Source organism: Elephas maximus, chromosome 3, assembly GCF_024166365.1.
Source record: "Elephas maximus indicus isolate mEleMax1 chromosome 3, mEleMax1 primary haplotype, whole genome shotgun sequence".
Classification (NCBI taxonomy): domain Eukaryota; kingdom Metazoa; phylum Chordata; class Mammalia; order Proboscidea; family Elephantidae; genus Elephas; species Elephas maximus.
Window position 1 is genome coordinate 162,406,910 of NC_064821.1, and position 16,597 is coordinate 162,423,506.

The 16,597-nt window shown below is 35.7% G+C and overlaps 1 protein-coding gene across 1 annotated transcript in view; it reads right to left on the reverse strand.

The window, feature by feature from the left end:
* Nucleotides 1–16,597, reverse strand: part of MAN1A2 (mannosidase alpha class 1A member 2) — a 234,726-nt gene that overhangs the window by 150,023 nt on the left and 68,106 nt on the right. Inside the window, exon 5 of the mRNA XM_049879976.1 lies at nt 1,859–1,939. Coding sequence (XP_049735933.1) covers nt 1,859–1,939 — 81 coding nt within the window. The remainder of the gene's footprint in view (nt 1–1,858; nt 1,940–16,597) is intronic.

Here is a 16,597-nt window from a genome sequence, read left to right on the forward strand (position 1 = left end):
AAAATTATTTTAAAAAAATAAATAAAAGACAATCTAAAAAAAAAAACCAAAAAGAAAAGAAATTAGGAAAAAAGCAAACTAAATCCAAAGCAAGCAGAAGAAAGTAAAAAAAGATGAAAGCATAAATAAAACTGAATGCACAAAAATAGATAAAAATTAATGGTAAAATGAATTTCTTTGAAAAAAGCACTAATATTGATACACCTATAGCCAGACTGACAAAAAAGATAAAACAAAATAGGGGTTATCATTAAAGAGCCTACAGGTATGAAAAGAATAAAAGAGTGTATTACAAACAACGTTATGCCTACAAATTAGATAACTTAGAGGAAATTGACAAATTCCCTAAAAGACAAAAACTACAAAGCCAGTCAAGGAGAAATAACCTGAATGGTCCTATATTTATCAAAGAAATTAAATATTTTTAAAACTTCCAATTAAAAAACAAAACCCTCCAGACTTCACCGAGTGGGATTCTACCAAACATTAAAGAAAAAAAAACTGATTATACACCAAATTGTCCAGAAAAAAAAAAAGGAGGCAATACTTCCCAACTCCTTTTAGGAGGCTGGCATTACCCTTAAACAAAACACACACATACACATACAAACATTCTAGTGTCATAAACACAAATGCAAAAAATTCTCAACAAAATATTAACAAATCAAATCCAGCAGTAAATAAAAAGGAGAATATGCCGTGAGTAAGTGGGGTTTCATTCTGCTATACATAAAAAATATATATACAGGTCATCATAAAAGTCAGAGCCAAGCTCGTAGCAAGTGGGGTTTACTCTGGAAAATTCAAGGCTGGTTTGACATCCAAAAATCAACCAATATAATTTACCATATCAATAGACTAAAAAATAAAAACTGTATTACCAACTTATTAAACACCATAAAAATATCTGACAACATTCATCATCCATTCATAAACTCAGTAAACCAGGAATAGAAGCTAATTTCTTTAACAGAGAGTCTCCAAAAAACCTACATCTAGCATTTATACTTAAGTTTATAAAGAGGTCTTATAAATAATTTAGCCCAGTAAACCAATTAAAAATATATACGGGCAAAGAATATAAACAAGCAGTTTATCAGAAAACAAAACAGAAATGATTGGTAACTTCTTCCTTCAGCTTCTCTCTCCCACTCTACAACCCCACCCCTTTACTCATCTGAGTAATGAAAAGGAATTTCTCAAACCCACTTTCCCATCACCATAGGTCTCAAGTGTGTCTGTGTATACTGCATCAATCATTCAATTTTTTTTTTTTAATTTATAGCAATAAACTGCATTTAATTTCTGAAGAGGCGGTTTCAATAATTTTCGGTCTTAGAGAATAGTCTTAATTCTTCCTGATTGATTTCTTAATTTGAGTCTTACTAGTTTCTATTCCCCTTTTGTCTGAACCATGTAATTAACTGCAACAGCAAATCATAAATTTTTAAAAACAGTGTCTGAGGCAGAAATTTCTAATAAAGTTTCTAGAAGGTAAATAAAAATTATTTTGTAAAACATAAAAGAAACTATTACTTTATAGTACAGTATAGCCCACAAGTGTATATTAAGGAAACTAATGATACACCCATAACTAAGCACTGAACAAGGATTCCACTGCAAAGGAGACATGATGTATAGAAAGCTGGGATCTGTGATGAGTTTATGTTTTATTGAGATTCTCAAAATGAAAAAATGATTACTCCTACCTGCATCTAGTTCTTTCAGCAATCCTTTAGGTTAGTTCGATATTAGTTAATTTAGAAAAACAATATGTTACTAGGGAAATCTTTCATTTTATTAAATTCTATCCACAACCCTTGTTCCCCCAAACAATGTATTGCTTGATTTTGCTTACCTCCTCTCCTGAAAGGTAATATGCTGCAAGGAGGCCTCCAATAAATCGAATGTTGACTTCAAACACAGACACTTCTGAATTCTGTGAAAACATGTTGGATATATTTCACAATATATATTACTTCAGAGTTTTCAAAATATTTTCAATTTTTCTAAAAACCCTATGGAAAAGGGTTTTTCCCAATTTCTGCACCTTTATTCTTCATCCAATTGCAATCTAACCAACCATTTGTCAATGTTACTGAAATTACTCTTATTACTGTCACCAAAGCTTCTTAATATTTAAAACCAATAGGCTATTTTCATATACCTTGCATATTATTATGATTTTACCTAGATATCTCATGCTGTTGACTATTCTCCCTCCATTTCTTAAAGTCTGGAATACCACTCTCCTTCCTGGTTCCTTTCCTTCTGTTCCAGTAACTACAGTATAGTTTCCATATTTTACTTTTATCTTTCTTCATGAATTTAATTTTTTTAAATACATATAATAATTAATGTTAAGAAGGTACCATAAAACAACAGTGGAATGATGGATTATTCAGTTAATAATGTTAAGAAAATTGGCTCCTAGGTAAGAAATTAAGTTGAATGCACATTTTACATACATATCAAAATAAATTCCAGATGATTCAGAAATAAATATTTAAAAAATTACTATAAAAAAGTAGGAAAAATATGACAATATTTAACTTACTCAAAAAAGTAGTACATTGTGGGCATAAAATCAATAGCATTGATAACAAATGATAGATTTAAACTTACCCAGAATGCAAATCATCTATAAGAAAAAAAAAGTATGGGCAAGGATGCGATATAAATGGAAATTGCGTATGTTGCTGGTGATTATAGCCACTTTAAGTTTCTTAAAAAGTTAAACATACACATACCATATGACTCAAATTCGGGGTGACGTTTACATCAAAAAAATACAAAATTCAGAAAAGTAAGTACTGATGCTTAAAGTGGTGAGATACTATAATCACCAACCAGGAACTCTAAATTCTAATCCAAGTGAAAATACCCTTAAAAAATGAAGGCAAAATAGAGATATTTCCCAACCAAAAAAAACCTAAGAGAACTCATTACCAGCAGATAGGCAATAAAGGTAACAGTTAAAAAGAATTCTTCAGTCTGAAGTAAATGATCCCATGGAAGCAATAAAATGCATGAAAGAATAAAAATATTCAAAAAAATGAATAGGGTAGCAAAAAAAAATCAATAATAATATCTTGTGGAGATTTAAAAACATGTGGAATTAAAGTGACAACAAAAGAACAAAAGATAAGAACAGTCAGTAAGTGGAGTTAAAGTGCCCTAGTACTGACATTATAGAGGAAATTATAAAAATAAGAATTTATATTAGACTTAATAACCCAGTTTTGGCTTATTATGAATGAATCTACTATAATCAGTCTTCTACTCCCTTCTTCCCTGGTTGCAAACTTGTGGAAAGCAGCCAAAACCAAGCACAGATACAGGCTTATGTGCATATATTAGAAAATAAATCACATTTAAAGCTGAAGTATATATCTCAAGAAGCTAGAAAAATAATTGCAAATTAAATAATAAAAACATTAGAAGGATGGAAATAAAATAGACAACTGTTCAGTAGTGATAATCAAAGACAAAAGCTGGTTTTCAAAAAAGTAAAAATTTTAATGATTATTTAGCAAATCTGAACAATAACAAAAAAGTAGGCTCAAATATCCAGTTATCAGAAATAAAACGGAAAACATTACTACAGGTTCCATGGAATTAGAATGCTAGTAAGGGAATGATACACATAATATTATGCCAAAATTTTTTAAATTTAGATGATGTAAACAAATTTCTAGATAAACACAAATGTCCAAAAATAATTCAAGAATGCAGAAAATCTAAATAGTCCAATTATCTACTAAGGAAATAAAATTCACGATTAAAACCCTTCCTACAAATAAACTTTCAGGCCTGGAAGGTTTAACCTATGAATTCTTTTTAACTTTTAATATCTATCTTACACAGTATCTTCTAGAGAACAGAAAAAGAGGAAACAATTCCCAACTCATTTAATGACAGCATAACCTTGACAGCAAAATCTGATGTTTCAAAGAAAAAATTACTTGTTGTAAAACATGACAAACATAATTAATTTAACTGAATTATACATGTGAAGATTGTTGAAATGTCAAATGTCTTGTTACATGTGCATTTACCATAATGAAAGAATTTATTACAATCACTCCCATGAATAAAGATGTAAAATTCACATACATAAAATATTAACAAACTGGACCCAAGAATAATATAATTAGGTTTATTCCAGGAAAACAAGGTAGGTATTAACATTCAAATATCAAAATAATTTATCAAATTAAAATACGTTGTTTTTTGTTACGTGCCACTGAGTCGATTCTGACTCATAGCGACCCTAGAGGACAGAACAGAACCGCCCCCTTCGGGTTTCCAAGGCTGTAATCATTACCAAAGCAGATTGCCACATCTTCCTACTGGATTCAATCCCCTCGATTAACAGACAAGTGCATAACCACTGTGCCACCAGGGCTCCTTACATTAAAATATACACAGAATAATCGGAAGATTACCCAGTATTGTTAGAAAAAAGCATTTGCCAAAACTCAGCACCCATTCATCATGATTAAAAATACATGATGCTAAAAAAGAAAAAAAAAAAAAAAGAGATTTTCCTTAATCTGATAAAAGGTACCTAACAGTGTCTACGGAACATATAATGGTGAAATATTGAAAGCATTCACCCTGAAATCATGAATGAGATAGGGTGTCTATGATCGCCACTTCTATTCAACATGGTACTAGAGGCACTGGTCTTTGCAATAAGGGAACAAAAGGACATACAACTTAAAAGGAATTGAATAAAAAAGAAAATTGTCATTATTTGTAGAAAATCTGATCTGGGGTATGTGGGAAAATGAAAAAATCTAAAGAGAAATACACATATTATTAAGTGAACAATTTCACAGGATACACAGTCGATACACACAAAAAAATCAGTAATATTTCTATATACTGGCAACAAATAATGAGACAATGATTTTTAATGATCAAATTTACACAGTATCAAAAACAATCAAACCTTATAAACAACTCAGTTAAAAGATGTGTATGGTATAGAAATTATGAAGTGTTACTAAGATAAATTAATGAAGACCTAAAGAAGTGGTAGGCTACACCATGTTCATGAATTAGAATGCTCAGTACTATAAAAACACAAATTACTACCAAACTCATCTATGAACTCAATGCATTTGTAATAAAAATCACAGTAGGTTTTTCTTCTACTTTTTTTTATGGAAACTGACAGGGGTCAGCAACTTTTTCTGTTAACGGCCAGATAATAAATATTTTAGGTATTAGAAGTCATGTCTGATTGTTTCTTCTTTTTAACAACTCCTTAAAAGTAAAAAAATTCTCAGCAACTAAACCAGACAAAAATAGGACACAGGCTGGATTTAACCCCAAAACAGAGTTCGCCAATTCCTCCATGACCATCTTAAAATATGAAAATTTTAAGGATGTTCAGCACAAGATATCAAGAATTATTAAAGTATTTAAAACACTGTGGTACTGGTACATACCATATGGGTCTGAATAGAGTCCAGAAACAGACTTGCATATAGAATCATCAGATTTAAAATGAAGTTATTGCACTGCAGTTTTTGAAAAGGTATGTTGTGAACTATTACTACTTAAGAAAAAATTTCTGACCCCCGCCCTTATACCAGGAGACCTGGTGGCGCAGTGGTTAAGAGCTACGGCTGCTAACCAAAAAGTCAGCAGTTCAAATGCACTAGCCGCTCCTTGGAAACTCTATGGAGCAGTTCTACTCTGTCCTATAGGATTGCCATGAGTCAGAATAGACTTGACAGCAACAAATATGGAACAGGACCCTCATACCATATCCCAAAATCAAATCCAAATGAAATGTAATCCTATGTGAGAAATATAAAATAAATCTTGTAGATGGTAACAAAGGAATCTTCTTAACCCAGGGGTGGGGAAAGATTTCTTAAGGAAAGGAATGAGAAAAATATCTGTCCAATTAAAAGGAAAAACCAAACCAAACTCAGTGCCATAGAGTCGATTCTGACTCGTAATTAAAAGGAAGGCAATGAAAAAGAGGAAAAGAAACATCAATCAGGAATCATTAAATAAAATGGCAATAAGAGAGAAGGCTCAAGACTGCTGAGCATGGCCTAACGGAAATGTGGAATACAATCAAGCAAACTAACATATATATCATGGGAATTGCACAACGAAATGATAGAAAGAAAGGAAAAGAAAGAATATTTGAAGAAATAATGGCAGACAAATTTCCAAAGATGATAAAGGACATGAATCTACAAATTCAAAAAGCGCAATGAACTATAAGCAGGAGAAGCCCAAAGAGACCCACACTGCAACAGTTTAGAATCAAGCTCTCAAAACTAAAGAGAGAATGCTGAGAGCAGCAAGAAAGAATGCAACAGTCACAAAAATGATTCCCAATTAGTTTACATGCTGATTTCTCCTCAGAAAACATAGAGGTCAGAAGGCAACGGGATAACATCTTTAAAGGGCTAAAAGAACTGTCAACAATACTACTATATCCAGCAAAACTGCAGTTCAAGAATTAGGGCAAAATTAAGACATTCTCAGATAAACAAAAGCTGAGTTTGTAGCCACTACAACTGCCCAAAAAGAAATGCTAAAGGGAGTCTTTCAGATGGGAAAGAAAGGATACTACATAGTAACTCAAAGCCTTACATGGGGGGGAAAAACATCTCCATTAAGGGTAATTGCATAAGCAAGTTTATGGGCAAATTTTTTAAGGTATTTTTGCTTGGCAATTCTAGCTGTTAAGTCTTTCATGCAAATATAAACTTATGCTACAGGGCACATGAGATACAAAGGTGTAACAGGTAATAAAAACAACATGAACAGAGGGACGAAGGGCAATATAGGAATAGAGCTTTGTATGTTACTGAAGTTAAATTGCTATCAATATAAACAAGGTCAGCGCAAATGTAACATGTTAAATGTAATCCTCATGGTAACCACATGGAAAAATATCTAAAAGATGAAACACAAAAAGAATGGAAAAGGGAATCAAAATGGTCCATCACAATTTAAAAGTTAGCAGCTATGGAAGAGGAGAGGAACACAAAGTTATAACAAACACAAAAACAAATATCAAAAAGGCAACAGTAATTAACTGAATGTAAATTGACTAAATGCTTCCATCAAAAGGCACAAGTAACAAAATGGCATAACAAAACATAATCTGACCATATGCTATCTACAAGAGACACATCATAGGCCCAAAGGCATAAACAGGTTTGTGATGGTTAAGTTTATGTGTCAACTTGGCTAGGGTATGGTTCCCTGTGGTTTGACCAAACACTAGACTAGTTGTTGCTCCATAAAGTAATCTACTATAATTTGATCACCTTCCATAATGTAATCTAATATAATGTAACCAATCAATAAGTTAAAAAGGGTGTTTCCTTAAGGTGTGTTCTACCTCTAGACTATAAATAGTTTTTTAGAAGAATATTCTTTCTCTCCTCTCTGCACTCTCTATCACCTGAACTACATATCTTGGGATGCAAGTCTGCACAAGTCTCCAGCTGCTGTCACCTGACCTATTAATTTTGGATCTGCCAGCCCCCACAACTGTGTGAGTCAATTCCCTGAAGTAAATCAACCTCTCTCTCCCTCCCTTTCTCCCTCTTTCACTATATATACACACACAAACATCACATATACATACATATATATGTTTATGTATGTATACATATATACAAATATATATTTATGACAATGTAATAAGTGATAACATGGGGGAAAGGAGCAGTACAGGTCTATATCTCACTGGTTCTGTTTCTCTACAGAACCCTAAGACGGTGAAAACAAAAAATGCAAAACAATACCCAAAAAAGAGCTGGGGTTGTGATTTTAGTATCAGAAAAATGGACTATAAGTCAAAATCTGCTATGAAAGACAAAGGCGAACGTTACATGATGATAAAAGGGTTAATTCACCAAAAAGATACAATAATTAAAAATATATATGCACCTAGCATCAGAGCTCCTAAATATATAAAGCAAATACTGACAAAATTGAAGGGAGAAATAGTTCCACAATAATTTCAATATACAACTTTAAATAATGAACAGAAATTCTATAAAGAGATGAATAAAAAAATAGAGGACCTGAAGGACACTATAAACCAACGAGACCTAACAGCCAATATAGAAGATTCCACGCAAGAGTATAACACACAGTCTTCACCAGTGATGTGGATAAACCATATATTAGGTCACAAAGCAAGTCTCAATAAATTTAAACAACTGAAATCATACAAAATCATAGAAAGCACAATGAAGTGAAGTTAGAAATTAATAACAGAAGGAAAACTGGAAAATATGTAAATATGTGAAAATTAAACAATATATTATTATTAAACAACTAATGAGTCAAAGAAGAAATCAATACAGAGATCAGAAAAATACTTAGAGCTGACTGAAAATGAAAGTATACTAAAACTTATAGGATTCAGAGAAGGCGGTGCTCAGAAGGAAATTAACATCAGTAAACACCTACATTAAAAGGGGAGATCTCAAATCAGTTACCTAACTTTACAACTTGAGGAAGTAGGGAAAAAAAGAGCAAACCAAGTCCAAAGCTACCAGAAGGAAAAAAATAAAACAAGATCTGAACAGAGATAAATTAAACAGATAACAGACAAACAACAGGAATAATCAATGAAACCAGAAGTTTTGTTTTTTTTTTTTTTAGATCAGTAAAATTGACAAAAAAAAAAAAAGACACAAATATCTAAAACCAGGTATGAAAGTAGGGACGTTACAACTCTACAAAAATAAAAAGGGTCATAAGAGAATATTAGCAACAATTGTACAACAACAAATTGGAAAACATGGATGAAATGGACAAGATACAAAAAATTACAATCTATAGGGGTTACATAGATAAACAAACAAAATATTACATTTCTCACCCTCCCTTCACAGTTAGGTGGGGACACATGAGTAAGGTCTATCCAAAAGTATACGAGCAAAAATGGGGTGGACAACTTCCAGGAAGTGTTTTAAAAAATCCGTGGTGGGAAATCAAGAATTCAGCTTTAGACTCATTAAGTTGAGACGCCTCTTAGACATAAAGAAGATGTTGAGTTGAGGGGAGAGGTCCTAGCAGCAGATCTACACTTGGGAGTGTTCAGTAAAAAGCATGGCACTTAAAATCATAAAGCCTATCACAGTGGTGGAAGTCCACTACAGCCATTCTCCTCCAATTACAGCTAAAATCTCTGGACAAAAGCAACTACCTGAGGGCTCTGAAAAGGGAATAAAAGCAGCCCAGTAACCTGAAAAGGAGTTAATGTCCATTACTTTTTTCTTCTTTTCTCTTGTGGCTTTGCCCCAAGGGTGGGCCCAGTCGTGGAGGTCCACAGCAGAGCGGCAGCACAGTCAACTGACCTCTGACAGAAAACCCACCTGTCTGGCAAGAGAACCAAGAAAAGGGGCTCCCTGAGCCAGAAAGTGTAAGGCGGAATCACAGAGAGGAGAAAGCAAGAGGGGATCCCCTAACTCTGTGTATGAACCCACCTAAGCCTAAGACTCATCCCTGATTTGTACATGGCAGAACAGACCCAAAACAGCATAGCAGAGGCAGAGAACTGAACTAAGATTGAAACCAGGGCCCAGGTCTCAGACTAACCTGTGGTGATACACGTGCAGGGCAGACCCAAAGGAGAAAGCAGAGGTTTTGAAAACTAAACTGGCATTGGAACCACCACCCACAGAGGGTGAGACAGAACTTACAGTATAAACTTAACCATGTCGATTGCCTACTGAAACAAAAAAATCATTCTCCAGGATGGCAAAAGGACTCAGAGTTTACACAGCATTCAGGACGATTCGAAATTGCCTGATGTACAAAGAACCAGGGAAATGTAACTACTTCCCAAGAGAAAAGATAATCAACAGATGCCAATCCCAATGTGGCCCAGATGTTGCAAGTATCCGACAAAGGTTTTAAAGTACCTCCTAGAACTATACTCTGTGGGGTAAATGTACTTGAAATGAGTTGAAAGCTACAGAAATAAAAACTTAAAAAAAAAAAAGACCTCAACAGAAGTTATAGCTACAATATGTGAAATCAAAAATTCAAGCAAGAGCTCATTAGTAAATTTCCATTCTACTAATGATGGAATGATGACAGAGGAAAGTCAGTAAGCTTGAAGATCCATCAACAGAAATTTTCCAATATGAAGAACAGAGAGACAAAAATTTAAAAAGTAAATAAACAGCCCCCGAGACCTGTTGGACAATATCAAAAGATCTAATATATGTCACTGGAGTACAAGAAAGCGTGGAGAAAGCGATTAAACCCAAAAAGAAATATTCAAAGAAATTAAGTCATGAAACTACATTTTCTTTTAAATCTATAAAGTAAGTGAAGAGAGAGAAAAGAAGGGCTCCAAGGACTGAACCCAGGGATGTCCAGTGTTTAGACATTTGCAAGAGGAAGAGAAACCATCAACACAGACTGAGAAAGAGTGAAACAATAGGAAGAGAACTGAGAGACTGGGTTCTATACCAAGGGTGGCAAATCAAGAAGAAAGGAGATATATTTCTACAACAAGAACAACAAAAGAAGAGCAACTGCTGATGCTGCTTATATACAATTAAACACCTCATGGGACTTGTTTCCTGGGTTTGGAGGTTTAGGGTCATGATTTCACGGGACATCCCAGTTAATTGGCCAAATATCATTTTTAATGCTTCTGTTCTACCTCCTAGTTTATTGCGTGGTACCTCGGGTCTTAAAAGCTTCCAAGCAGCCATCCATGGTACAACAAATGGCCTCTAACCATCTGGAGCAACAGAGGAAGGAGAGTCAGGAAAAGAAGGGAGAAATGGAATGCACGGCTAATTGCCTCCATGAACAACTGCCTCCTTTGCCATGAGACCAGAAGAGCGGAATGGCGCTCAGCTACCATTACTGAACATGTTGATCAAAGATTCTATAGAAGGCCATCTAAACTACTGGCCTCTTCCCATCCAGAGGAAAGGAGAGTGAAGAAAACAAAAGATCAAGAGAGTAATTAGGCCAAAGGATTAATGGGCACATGAACCACAGCCTACACAACCCCAAGACCAGAAGAACTAGATGGTGCCTGGCTACCACTATCAACCGCTCTGACTAGGATCACAACAGAGGGTCCTGGACAGAGCAGGAGAAAAAAGTAGAACAAAAAGTCAAATTCACAAAAAACACCAGACTTACTGGTCTGAAAGAACCTAGAGGAACCTACAAGACTATGGTCCTAAGACAACTTTCTCACCCGAAATTGAAGCCATTCCCAGAGAACACCTTCTAGCCAAACAACAGACAAGCCCATAATATAAACAATAACACCCGAGAGGAATGTGCTGTTTAGAACAATCAATTACATGCGATCAAAAGGGCAATATTTTCCCAAAAGCAAAGATGAAAAGGCAGGAAGGGGTAGAAAATCAGGACAAAGGGAAACAGGAAGCCCAGGGCAGAAATGAGAAGAGTGATGACCCGTGGGGAATGAAATCAAGGCCAAGAAACACTTTATGTACAAACTATCAAATGGGAATCTAATCTGCTCTGTAAACTTTTATCTAATGCACAATTTTTAAAAAGGGGGGGAAGGGTAGGAATTCAGTCATAAAGAGAAATGAGGTTCTGATGCATGCTACAACATGAAGGAACCTTCAAAACATTATGCTGAGAGAAAGAAGCCAGACATAAAATGACAAATATTGTATGAGCCCACTAATATGAAATATCTAGAATAGGCAAATGCATAGAGACAGAAAATAAGATAGTGGTTACTAGGGGCTGGGTGGGGGGAGAGTGGTATAAATAGGGAGTTATTGCTTAAGTAGTGCTCAGTTTTTGTTTGGGTGATGAAAAAGTTTTAGAAATAAAATAGTGGTGATGGTTGCAGACCACAGTGAATTTAATTAATGATACTGAATTGTATGCTTAAATATAATTAAAATGGAAAATCTTAAGTTAAAAAAAAAGATTCTATAAAAGAATCCTGATCAAAAAGGGTGAAAATGCAAAACAATTTCAAATCCTCATGGAATCCAGCCTTTCTGGACCCATAGAGGCTGGATGAACCCCCCAAATTACTGCTCTGAGATAATCTTAAAACCTTAAACCAAAAGTATTCCCTGAAATCTTCTTTAAATCAAACAATAGCTTAATTGAGCACTGTGCTCTTTTAAAGAACTATCTGTGTGGGAGCACACTGACAACAGCAACTCGAAAGGTTAGATAGGAAGCTCAGGGTACAGTTAGTTTATGTTAACACTGGAGGAATAATTCAGAAAAGAAGGGTGAGAATGGCTGCACAACTTGAAAAATGTAATCAATGTCACTGACTTGTACATGCAGAAATTGCTGAATGGGTATACGTTTTGCTGTGCATATTTTCAACAACCAAACAGTAAAATAAATTATTTTTTAAAAAAAGAAGAAAGGAGAGAACAATTGTGTCCAATACTGCTGACAAATCAAATAAGGTGAGGACTGAGAACCAACCATTGGATTTGACAATGTAAGGCTTATTGCTAATCCTACACGTTTGCTGAAGCAGAGGCAAAAAAAAAAAAGTCAAACTAAAGGGGATTCAAGAGAAATAAGGAAAAGGAGTATCGATACTTTTCAAAAGTTTTGCAGTAAAATGAAGAAAAAAACCCTACAGACAGAGGGTTTTTGGGTTGTTTTTTTTTTTTTTAAGGGAAGACATTTCTATGCTGATGGAACTGCTCTAGCAAAGAAAAAATGAGGAGGATCAATTATACAGCAATGTCCTTGAGTAGGTGAAGGTGGACAGAATCCAGTGTACAGGAAAAAAGGCAGGCCTTTGATTGGCATATGGGTAAGAATATGGGTATTTTGCCAGCAAGGAAGTCAGAGTATACAGCATAGATGTGGACAGGTTTATAGTTTTAATACTGAGAAGACATACTCACTGTTTTTAAAATGCTTTACACTGCATCAGTTAAACAAAAAGCAAGGTCAACTGAGATATCTTCAAACCTAGAACTGAAACTAGCTCCTGAAGTCACCTTTTAGCTAACAAAATTAAGAATATCAGCTGTGAGTACTGTGTTCCTTTAAAATATCATCTATAAGAGACCAAATGGTCAACAATTAATTTAAAACAAAGATGAGAATATAAGGAGGCAGAGAAGCTAGATTAATGGAAATGAAACAACCAGAAAAGAAATGAGAATGCTTAGGCATTATGAAGAAAGTGACCAATGTCACGGAACAACTTGTGTAAAAATTGTTGAATGGAAACCTAAACTGCTGTGTAAACCTTCACCGAAAACACAATCAAGTATTATTTAAAAGAAAAAAAAAATCAAATCAGTGGCATATCCTTCTTCTGTCCCTTCTTTTTTTCTGCCAGTTAGAGGCTGGATAAAATACTTGAATCTTGAGAAATCACCTTGTACATGAAATGAAAGCTACATCTTGAAGTTGACTGAGCAATAAGACAAAAGATCCTAGGTCCCTGATAGTCATGGAATGACCCAAATGAGCCCTGAACTGCTTATTCCTGTACTTAATTTACATGAAAAAGAAATAAACACCTATCTTGTTTAAGCTATTTTATATTGGCTGGGAGGATGGTTTACTGAGGCCCTTGGGCCTCCCACCCATGCCAGCAATTCACAAGCCTTGGGCCCAGGACACTCCCTAACAGAGGCTGGGAACTGAGTTTCTCTCTCTCCCAGTTTCTCCTCATCAGGGAGCCTCTCTCCCTGTCTTAGTACACAGTAACCTTCTCTGTTCTGTTCACGCACGGGTGCAGTATGGCAGCTGCCCAACCCCATTTCTGTATCTGTTGCCCACGAGGAAGGAATGGGGTTCCTCATCTGCAGCATGAGACTGGTATATGCAGAAGACCAGCCCTGTGTCATCTACAGAGAGCACCTCACTGGCCATGGGGAACCAGTGCCCCTATTGAAGCTGACCTTGCTCCATCTCTTCTCTATATGAGTTCTCCATCCACTGCCTGTATATGATTCATGACATTTGTTGGTGATTTTGAACCTTGGCTTGGCAATGGTGGCACAGTGGTTAAGCACTCAGCTGCTAACCAAAAGGTTGGTGGGTTGAACCCATCAGCCATTCCACGGGACAAAGTTGTGGGAGTCTGCTTCCCTAAAGATTTACCATCTTGGAAATCCTATGGGGCAGTTCTATGCTGTCCTATAGGGCCGCTATAAGTCACTCACAGCCAAACCTAAATCTAACTGATAATGAAAACTGTTCTAATTGAGGTATGTCCAAATGCTTTAATAATATTAAAGTGAACAGTTTTTGTCTAGTTAGTTTCAGGAAAGGCATTACAAAAGAAATAATTAAAGATTTGAGAGAAAAACACCTAGAGAAAGAGTGAAGGATGTTATAGTCAGAATGAACAATGAGTGCAAATATCACGAAAGAAAATGAATATGACAAAATAGTCAACACATCTTTTATGAAAATAAGGAGAATACATGCTATTTACTGAGCACTTAACATACACCAAAAACATACAACAAACCCACTGCCATTGAGTAGATTCTGACTCATAGAGACCCTACAGGACAGGGTAGAACTGCCCCACGAGTTTTACCATATACCAGATTACCTAAACTAATCCTAATAATATTGCAATGAGATAGTAATTGTATGATAGGTTTAGAAAGAATAAGTAACTTTCCAAAGTCACATAGCTAGAGTGCAGCTGTGCTGGGCTACAAATTTAAAGGGTCCCACTTAAGGAATATGCCAAAATGCTGGAAGGATAGTGTGTGGGAAAAAGAACTCAGTCTAGCCTTTGTCTCCAGATTGTGGAAAATAGCCCTTAGAATTTCCCAAGCAGTCAAGCAGTCTTTGATTTTCTAAAACAGCCAGGGGACACTTACAGGCATCCAAAATGAGCTGGGAGACCCCAACTCTTCACCTGACACCAAACCTCAGATACTGAAGGGGTACACGATGTAGTCAATCATGCATACTCACTGAGTCATGCATATGCTCTGAGGTCCCAATGACTATTACATATAAGGGACCCTTATGTTACAGGATGAATTGTATCTCCCAAAAATACGTGTTGTAAATCCTAAACTCTGCCTGTGGTTATAATCCCCATTTGTGAACGGGTTACATTTGTTATTGATAAGACAGGATTAGGTTATGTCAGCAATAATTAAGTTATGTTTGTTATGCTAATGAGGCAGTATTACAGCGTATCTTGAGTCAATTTCTCTGGATACATAAAAGAGATTAAACAAGCAAGCTAAGTGGTAGAGATGGGGGAAGAGAGACGTCAAGCCACATGAAGACTGCCCAGGAGCAAGAAGCTCAAAGAGACATGGATCTTTCACCAGAACCAATAAAGAAAGACAACCTCTAGGGCAGGCACCCTGAATTCAGACTTCTAGGCCCATAAACTGTAAGAAAATAAATTTGTTTGTTAAGTCATCCACTTGTAGTATTTATGTTACAGCAGCACTAGATAACTAAGGTAGACACCTTATAAGCTTCCTTTTGGGGCTTCTTGGATTGGCAAGAACATCCATACATCAGAGACAGTATGGCCTGTTCCTGGGGACAATAGAAGCCTTGTGTCTGGACCTCTTCTGAACCGTGCTTGATGTGTTTCTTTGCTTGTATCCTTTCTGGGTTATAATAAATAGATGACTGTACGTACAGGTAATTGTTGTTAGGTACCATCAAGTCGGTTCCGACTCATAGCGGCCCTATGTACAACAGAACGAGACACTTTCCAGTCTTGCGCCATCCTCACAATCATTGCTATGCTTGAGTCCATTGTGGCAGTCACTGTGTCAATTCATCTCATAAGGGTCTTCCTCTTTTTCACTGACCCTCTACTTTGCCAAGCATCATGTCCTTCTCTAGGGACTGGTCCTTTCTGATAAAATGACCAGAGTATACGACATGAAGTCTCACTACCCTTGCTTTCTAATGAGCATTCTGGCTATATTTCTTCCAAGATAGATTTGTTTGTTCTTCTGGCAGTCCATGGTATATTCGATATTCTTCACCAACACCATAATTCAAAGGCATCAGTTCTTCTTCACTCTTCATCAATTGCCGTCCAGCTTTCACGTGCATATGAGGCAATTGAAAACACCATGGCTTGGGTCAGGTGCACCTTAGTCTTCAAGGTGACAGCTTTGCTTTTTAACACTTTAAAGAGGTCTTTTGCAGGTTTGCCTAATGCAATGCATCTTTTGATTTCTTGACTGCTGCTTCCATGGCTGTTGATTGTGGATCCAAGTAAAATGAAATTCTTGACAACTTCAACCTTTTCTCCATTTATCATGATGTTGCTTATTGGTCCAGTTGTGAGGATTTTTGTTTTATGTTGAGGTGTAATCCAGACTGAAGGCTGTGATCTTTGATCTTCATTATTAAGTGCTTCAAGTCCTCTTCACTTTAAACAAGCAAGGCTGTGTCATCTGCATACCACAGGCTGTTAATGAGTCTTTCTCCAATCCTGACATCACGTTCTTCATACAGGCCAGCTCCTTGGATTACATGCTTAGCATACAGATTGAATAAGTATGGTGAAAGGATACAACACTGATGCACTCCTTTCTTAACTTTAAACCATACAATATCCCCTTGTTCTGCCTGAATGACT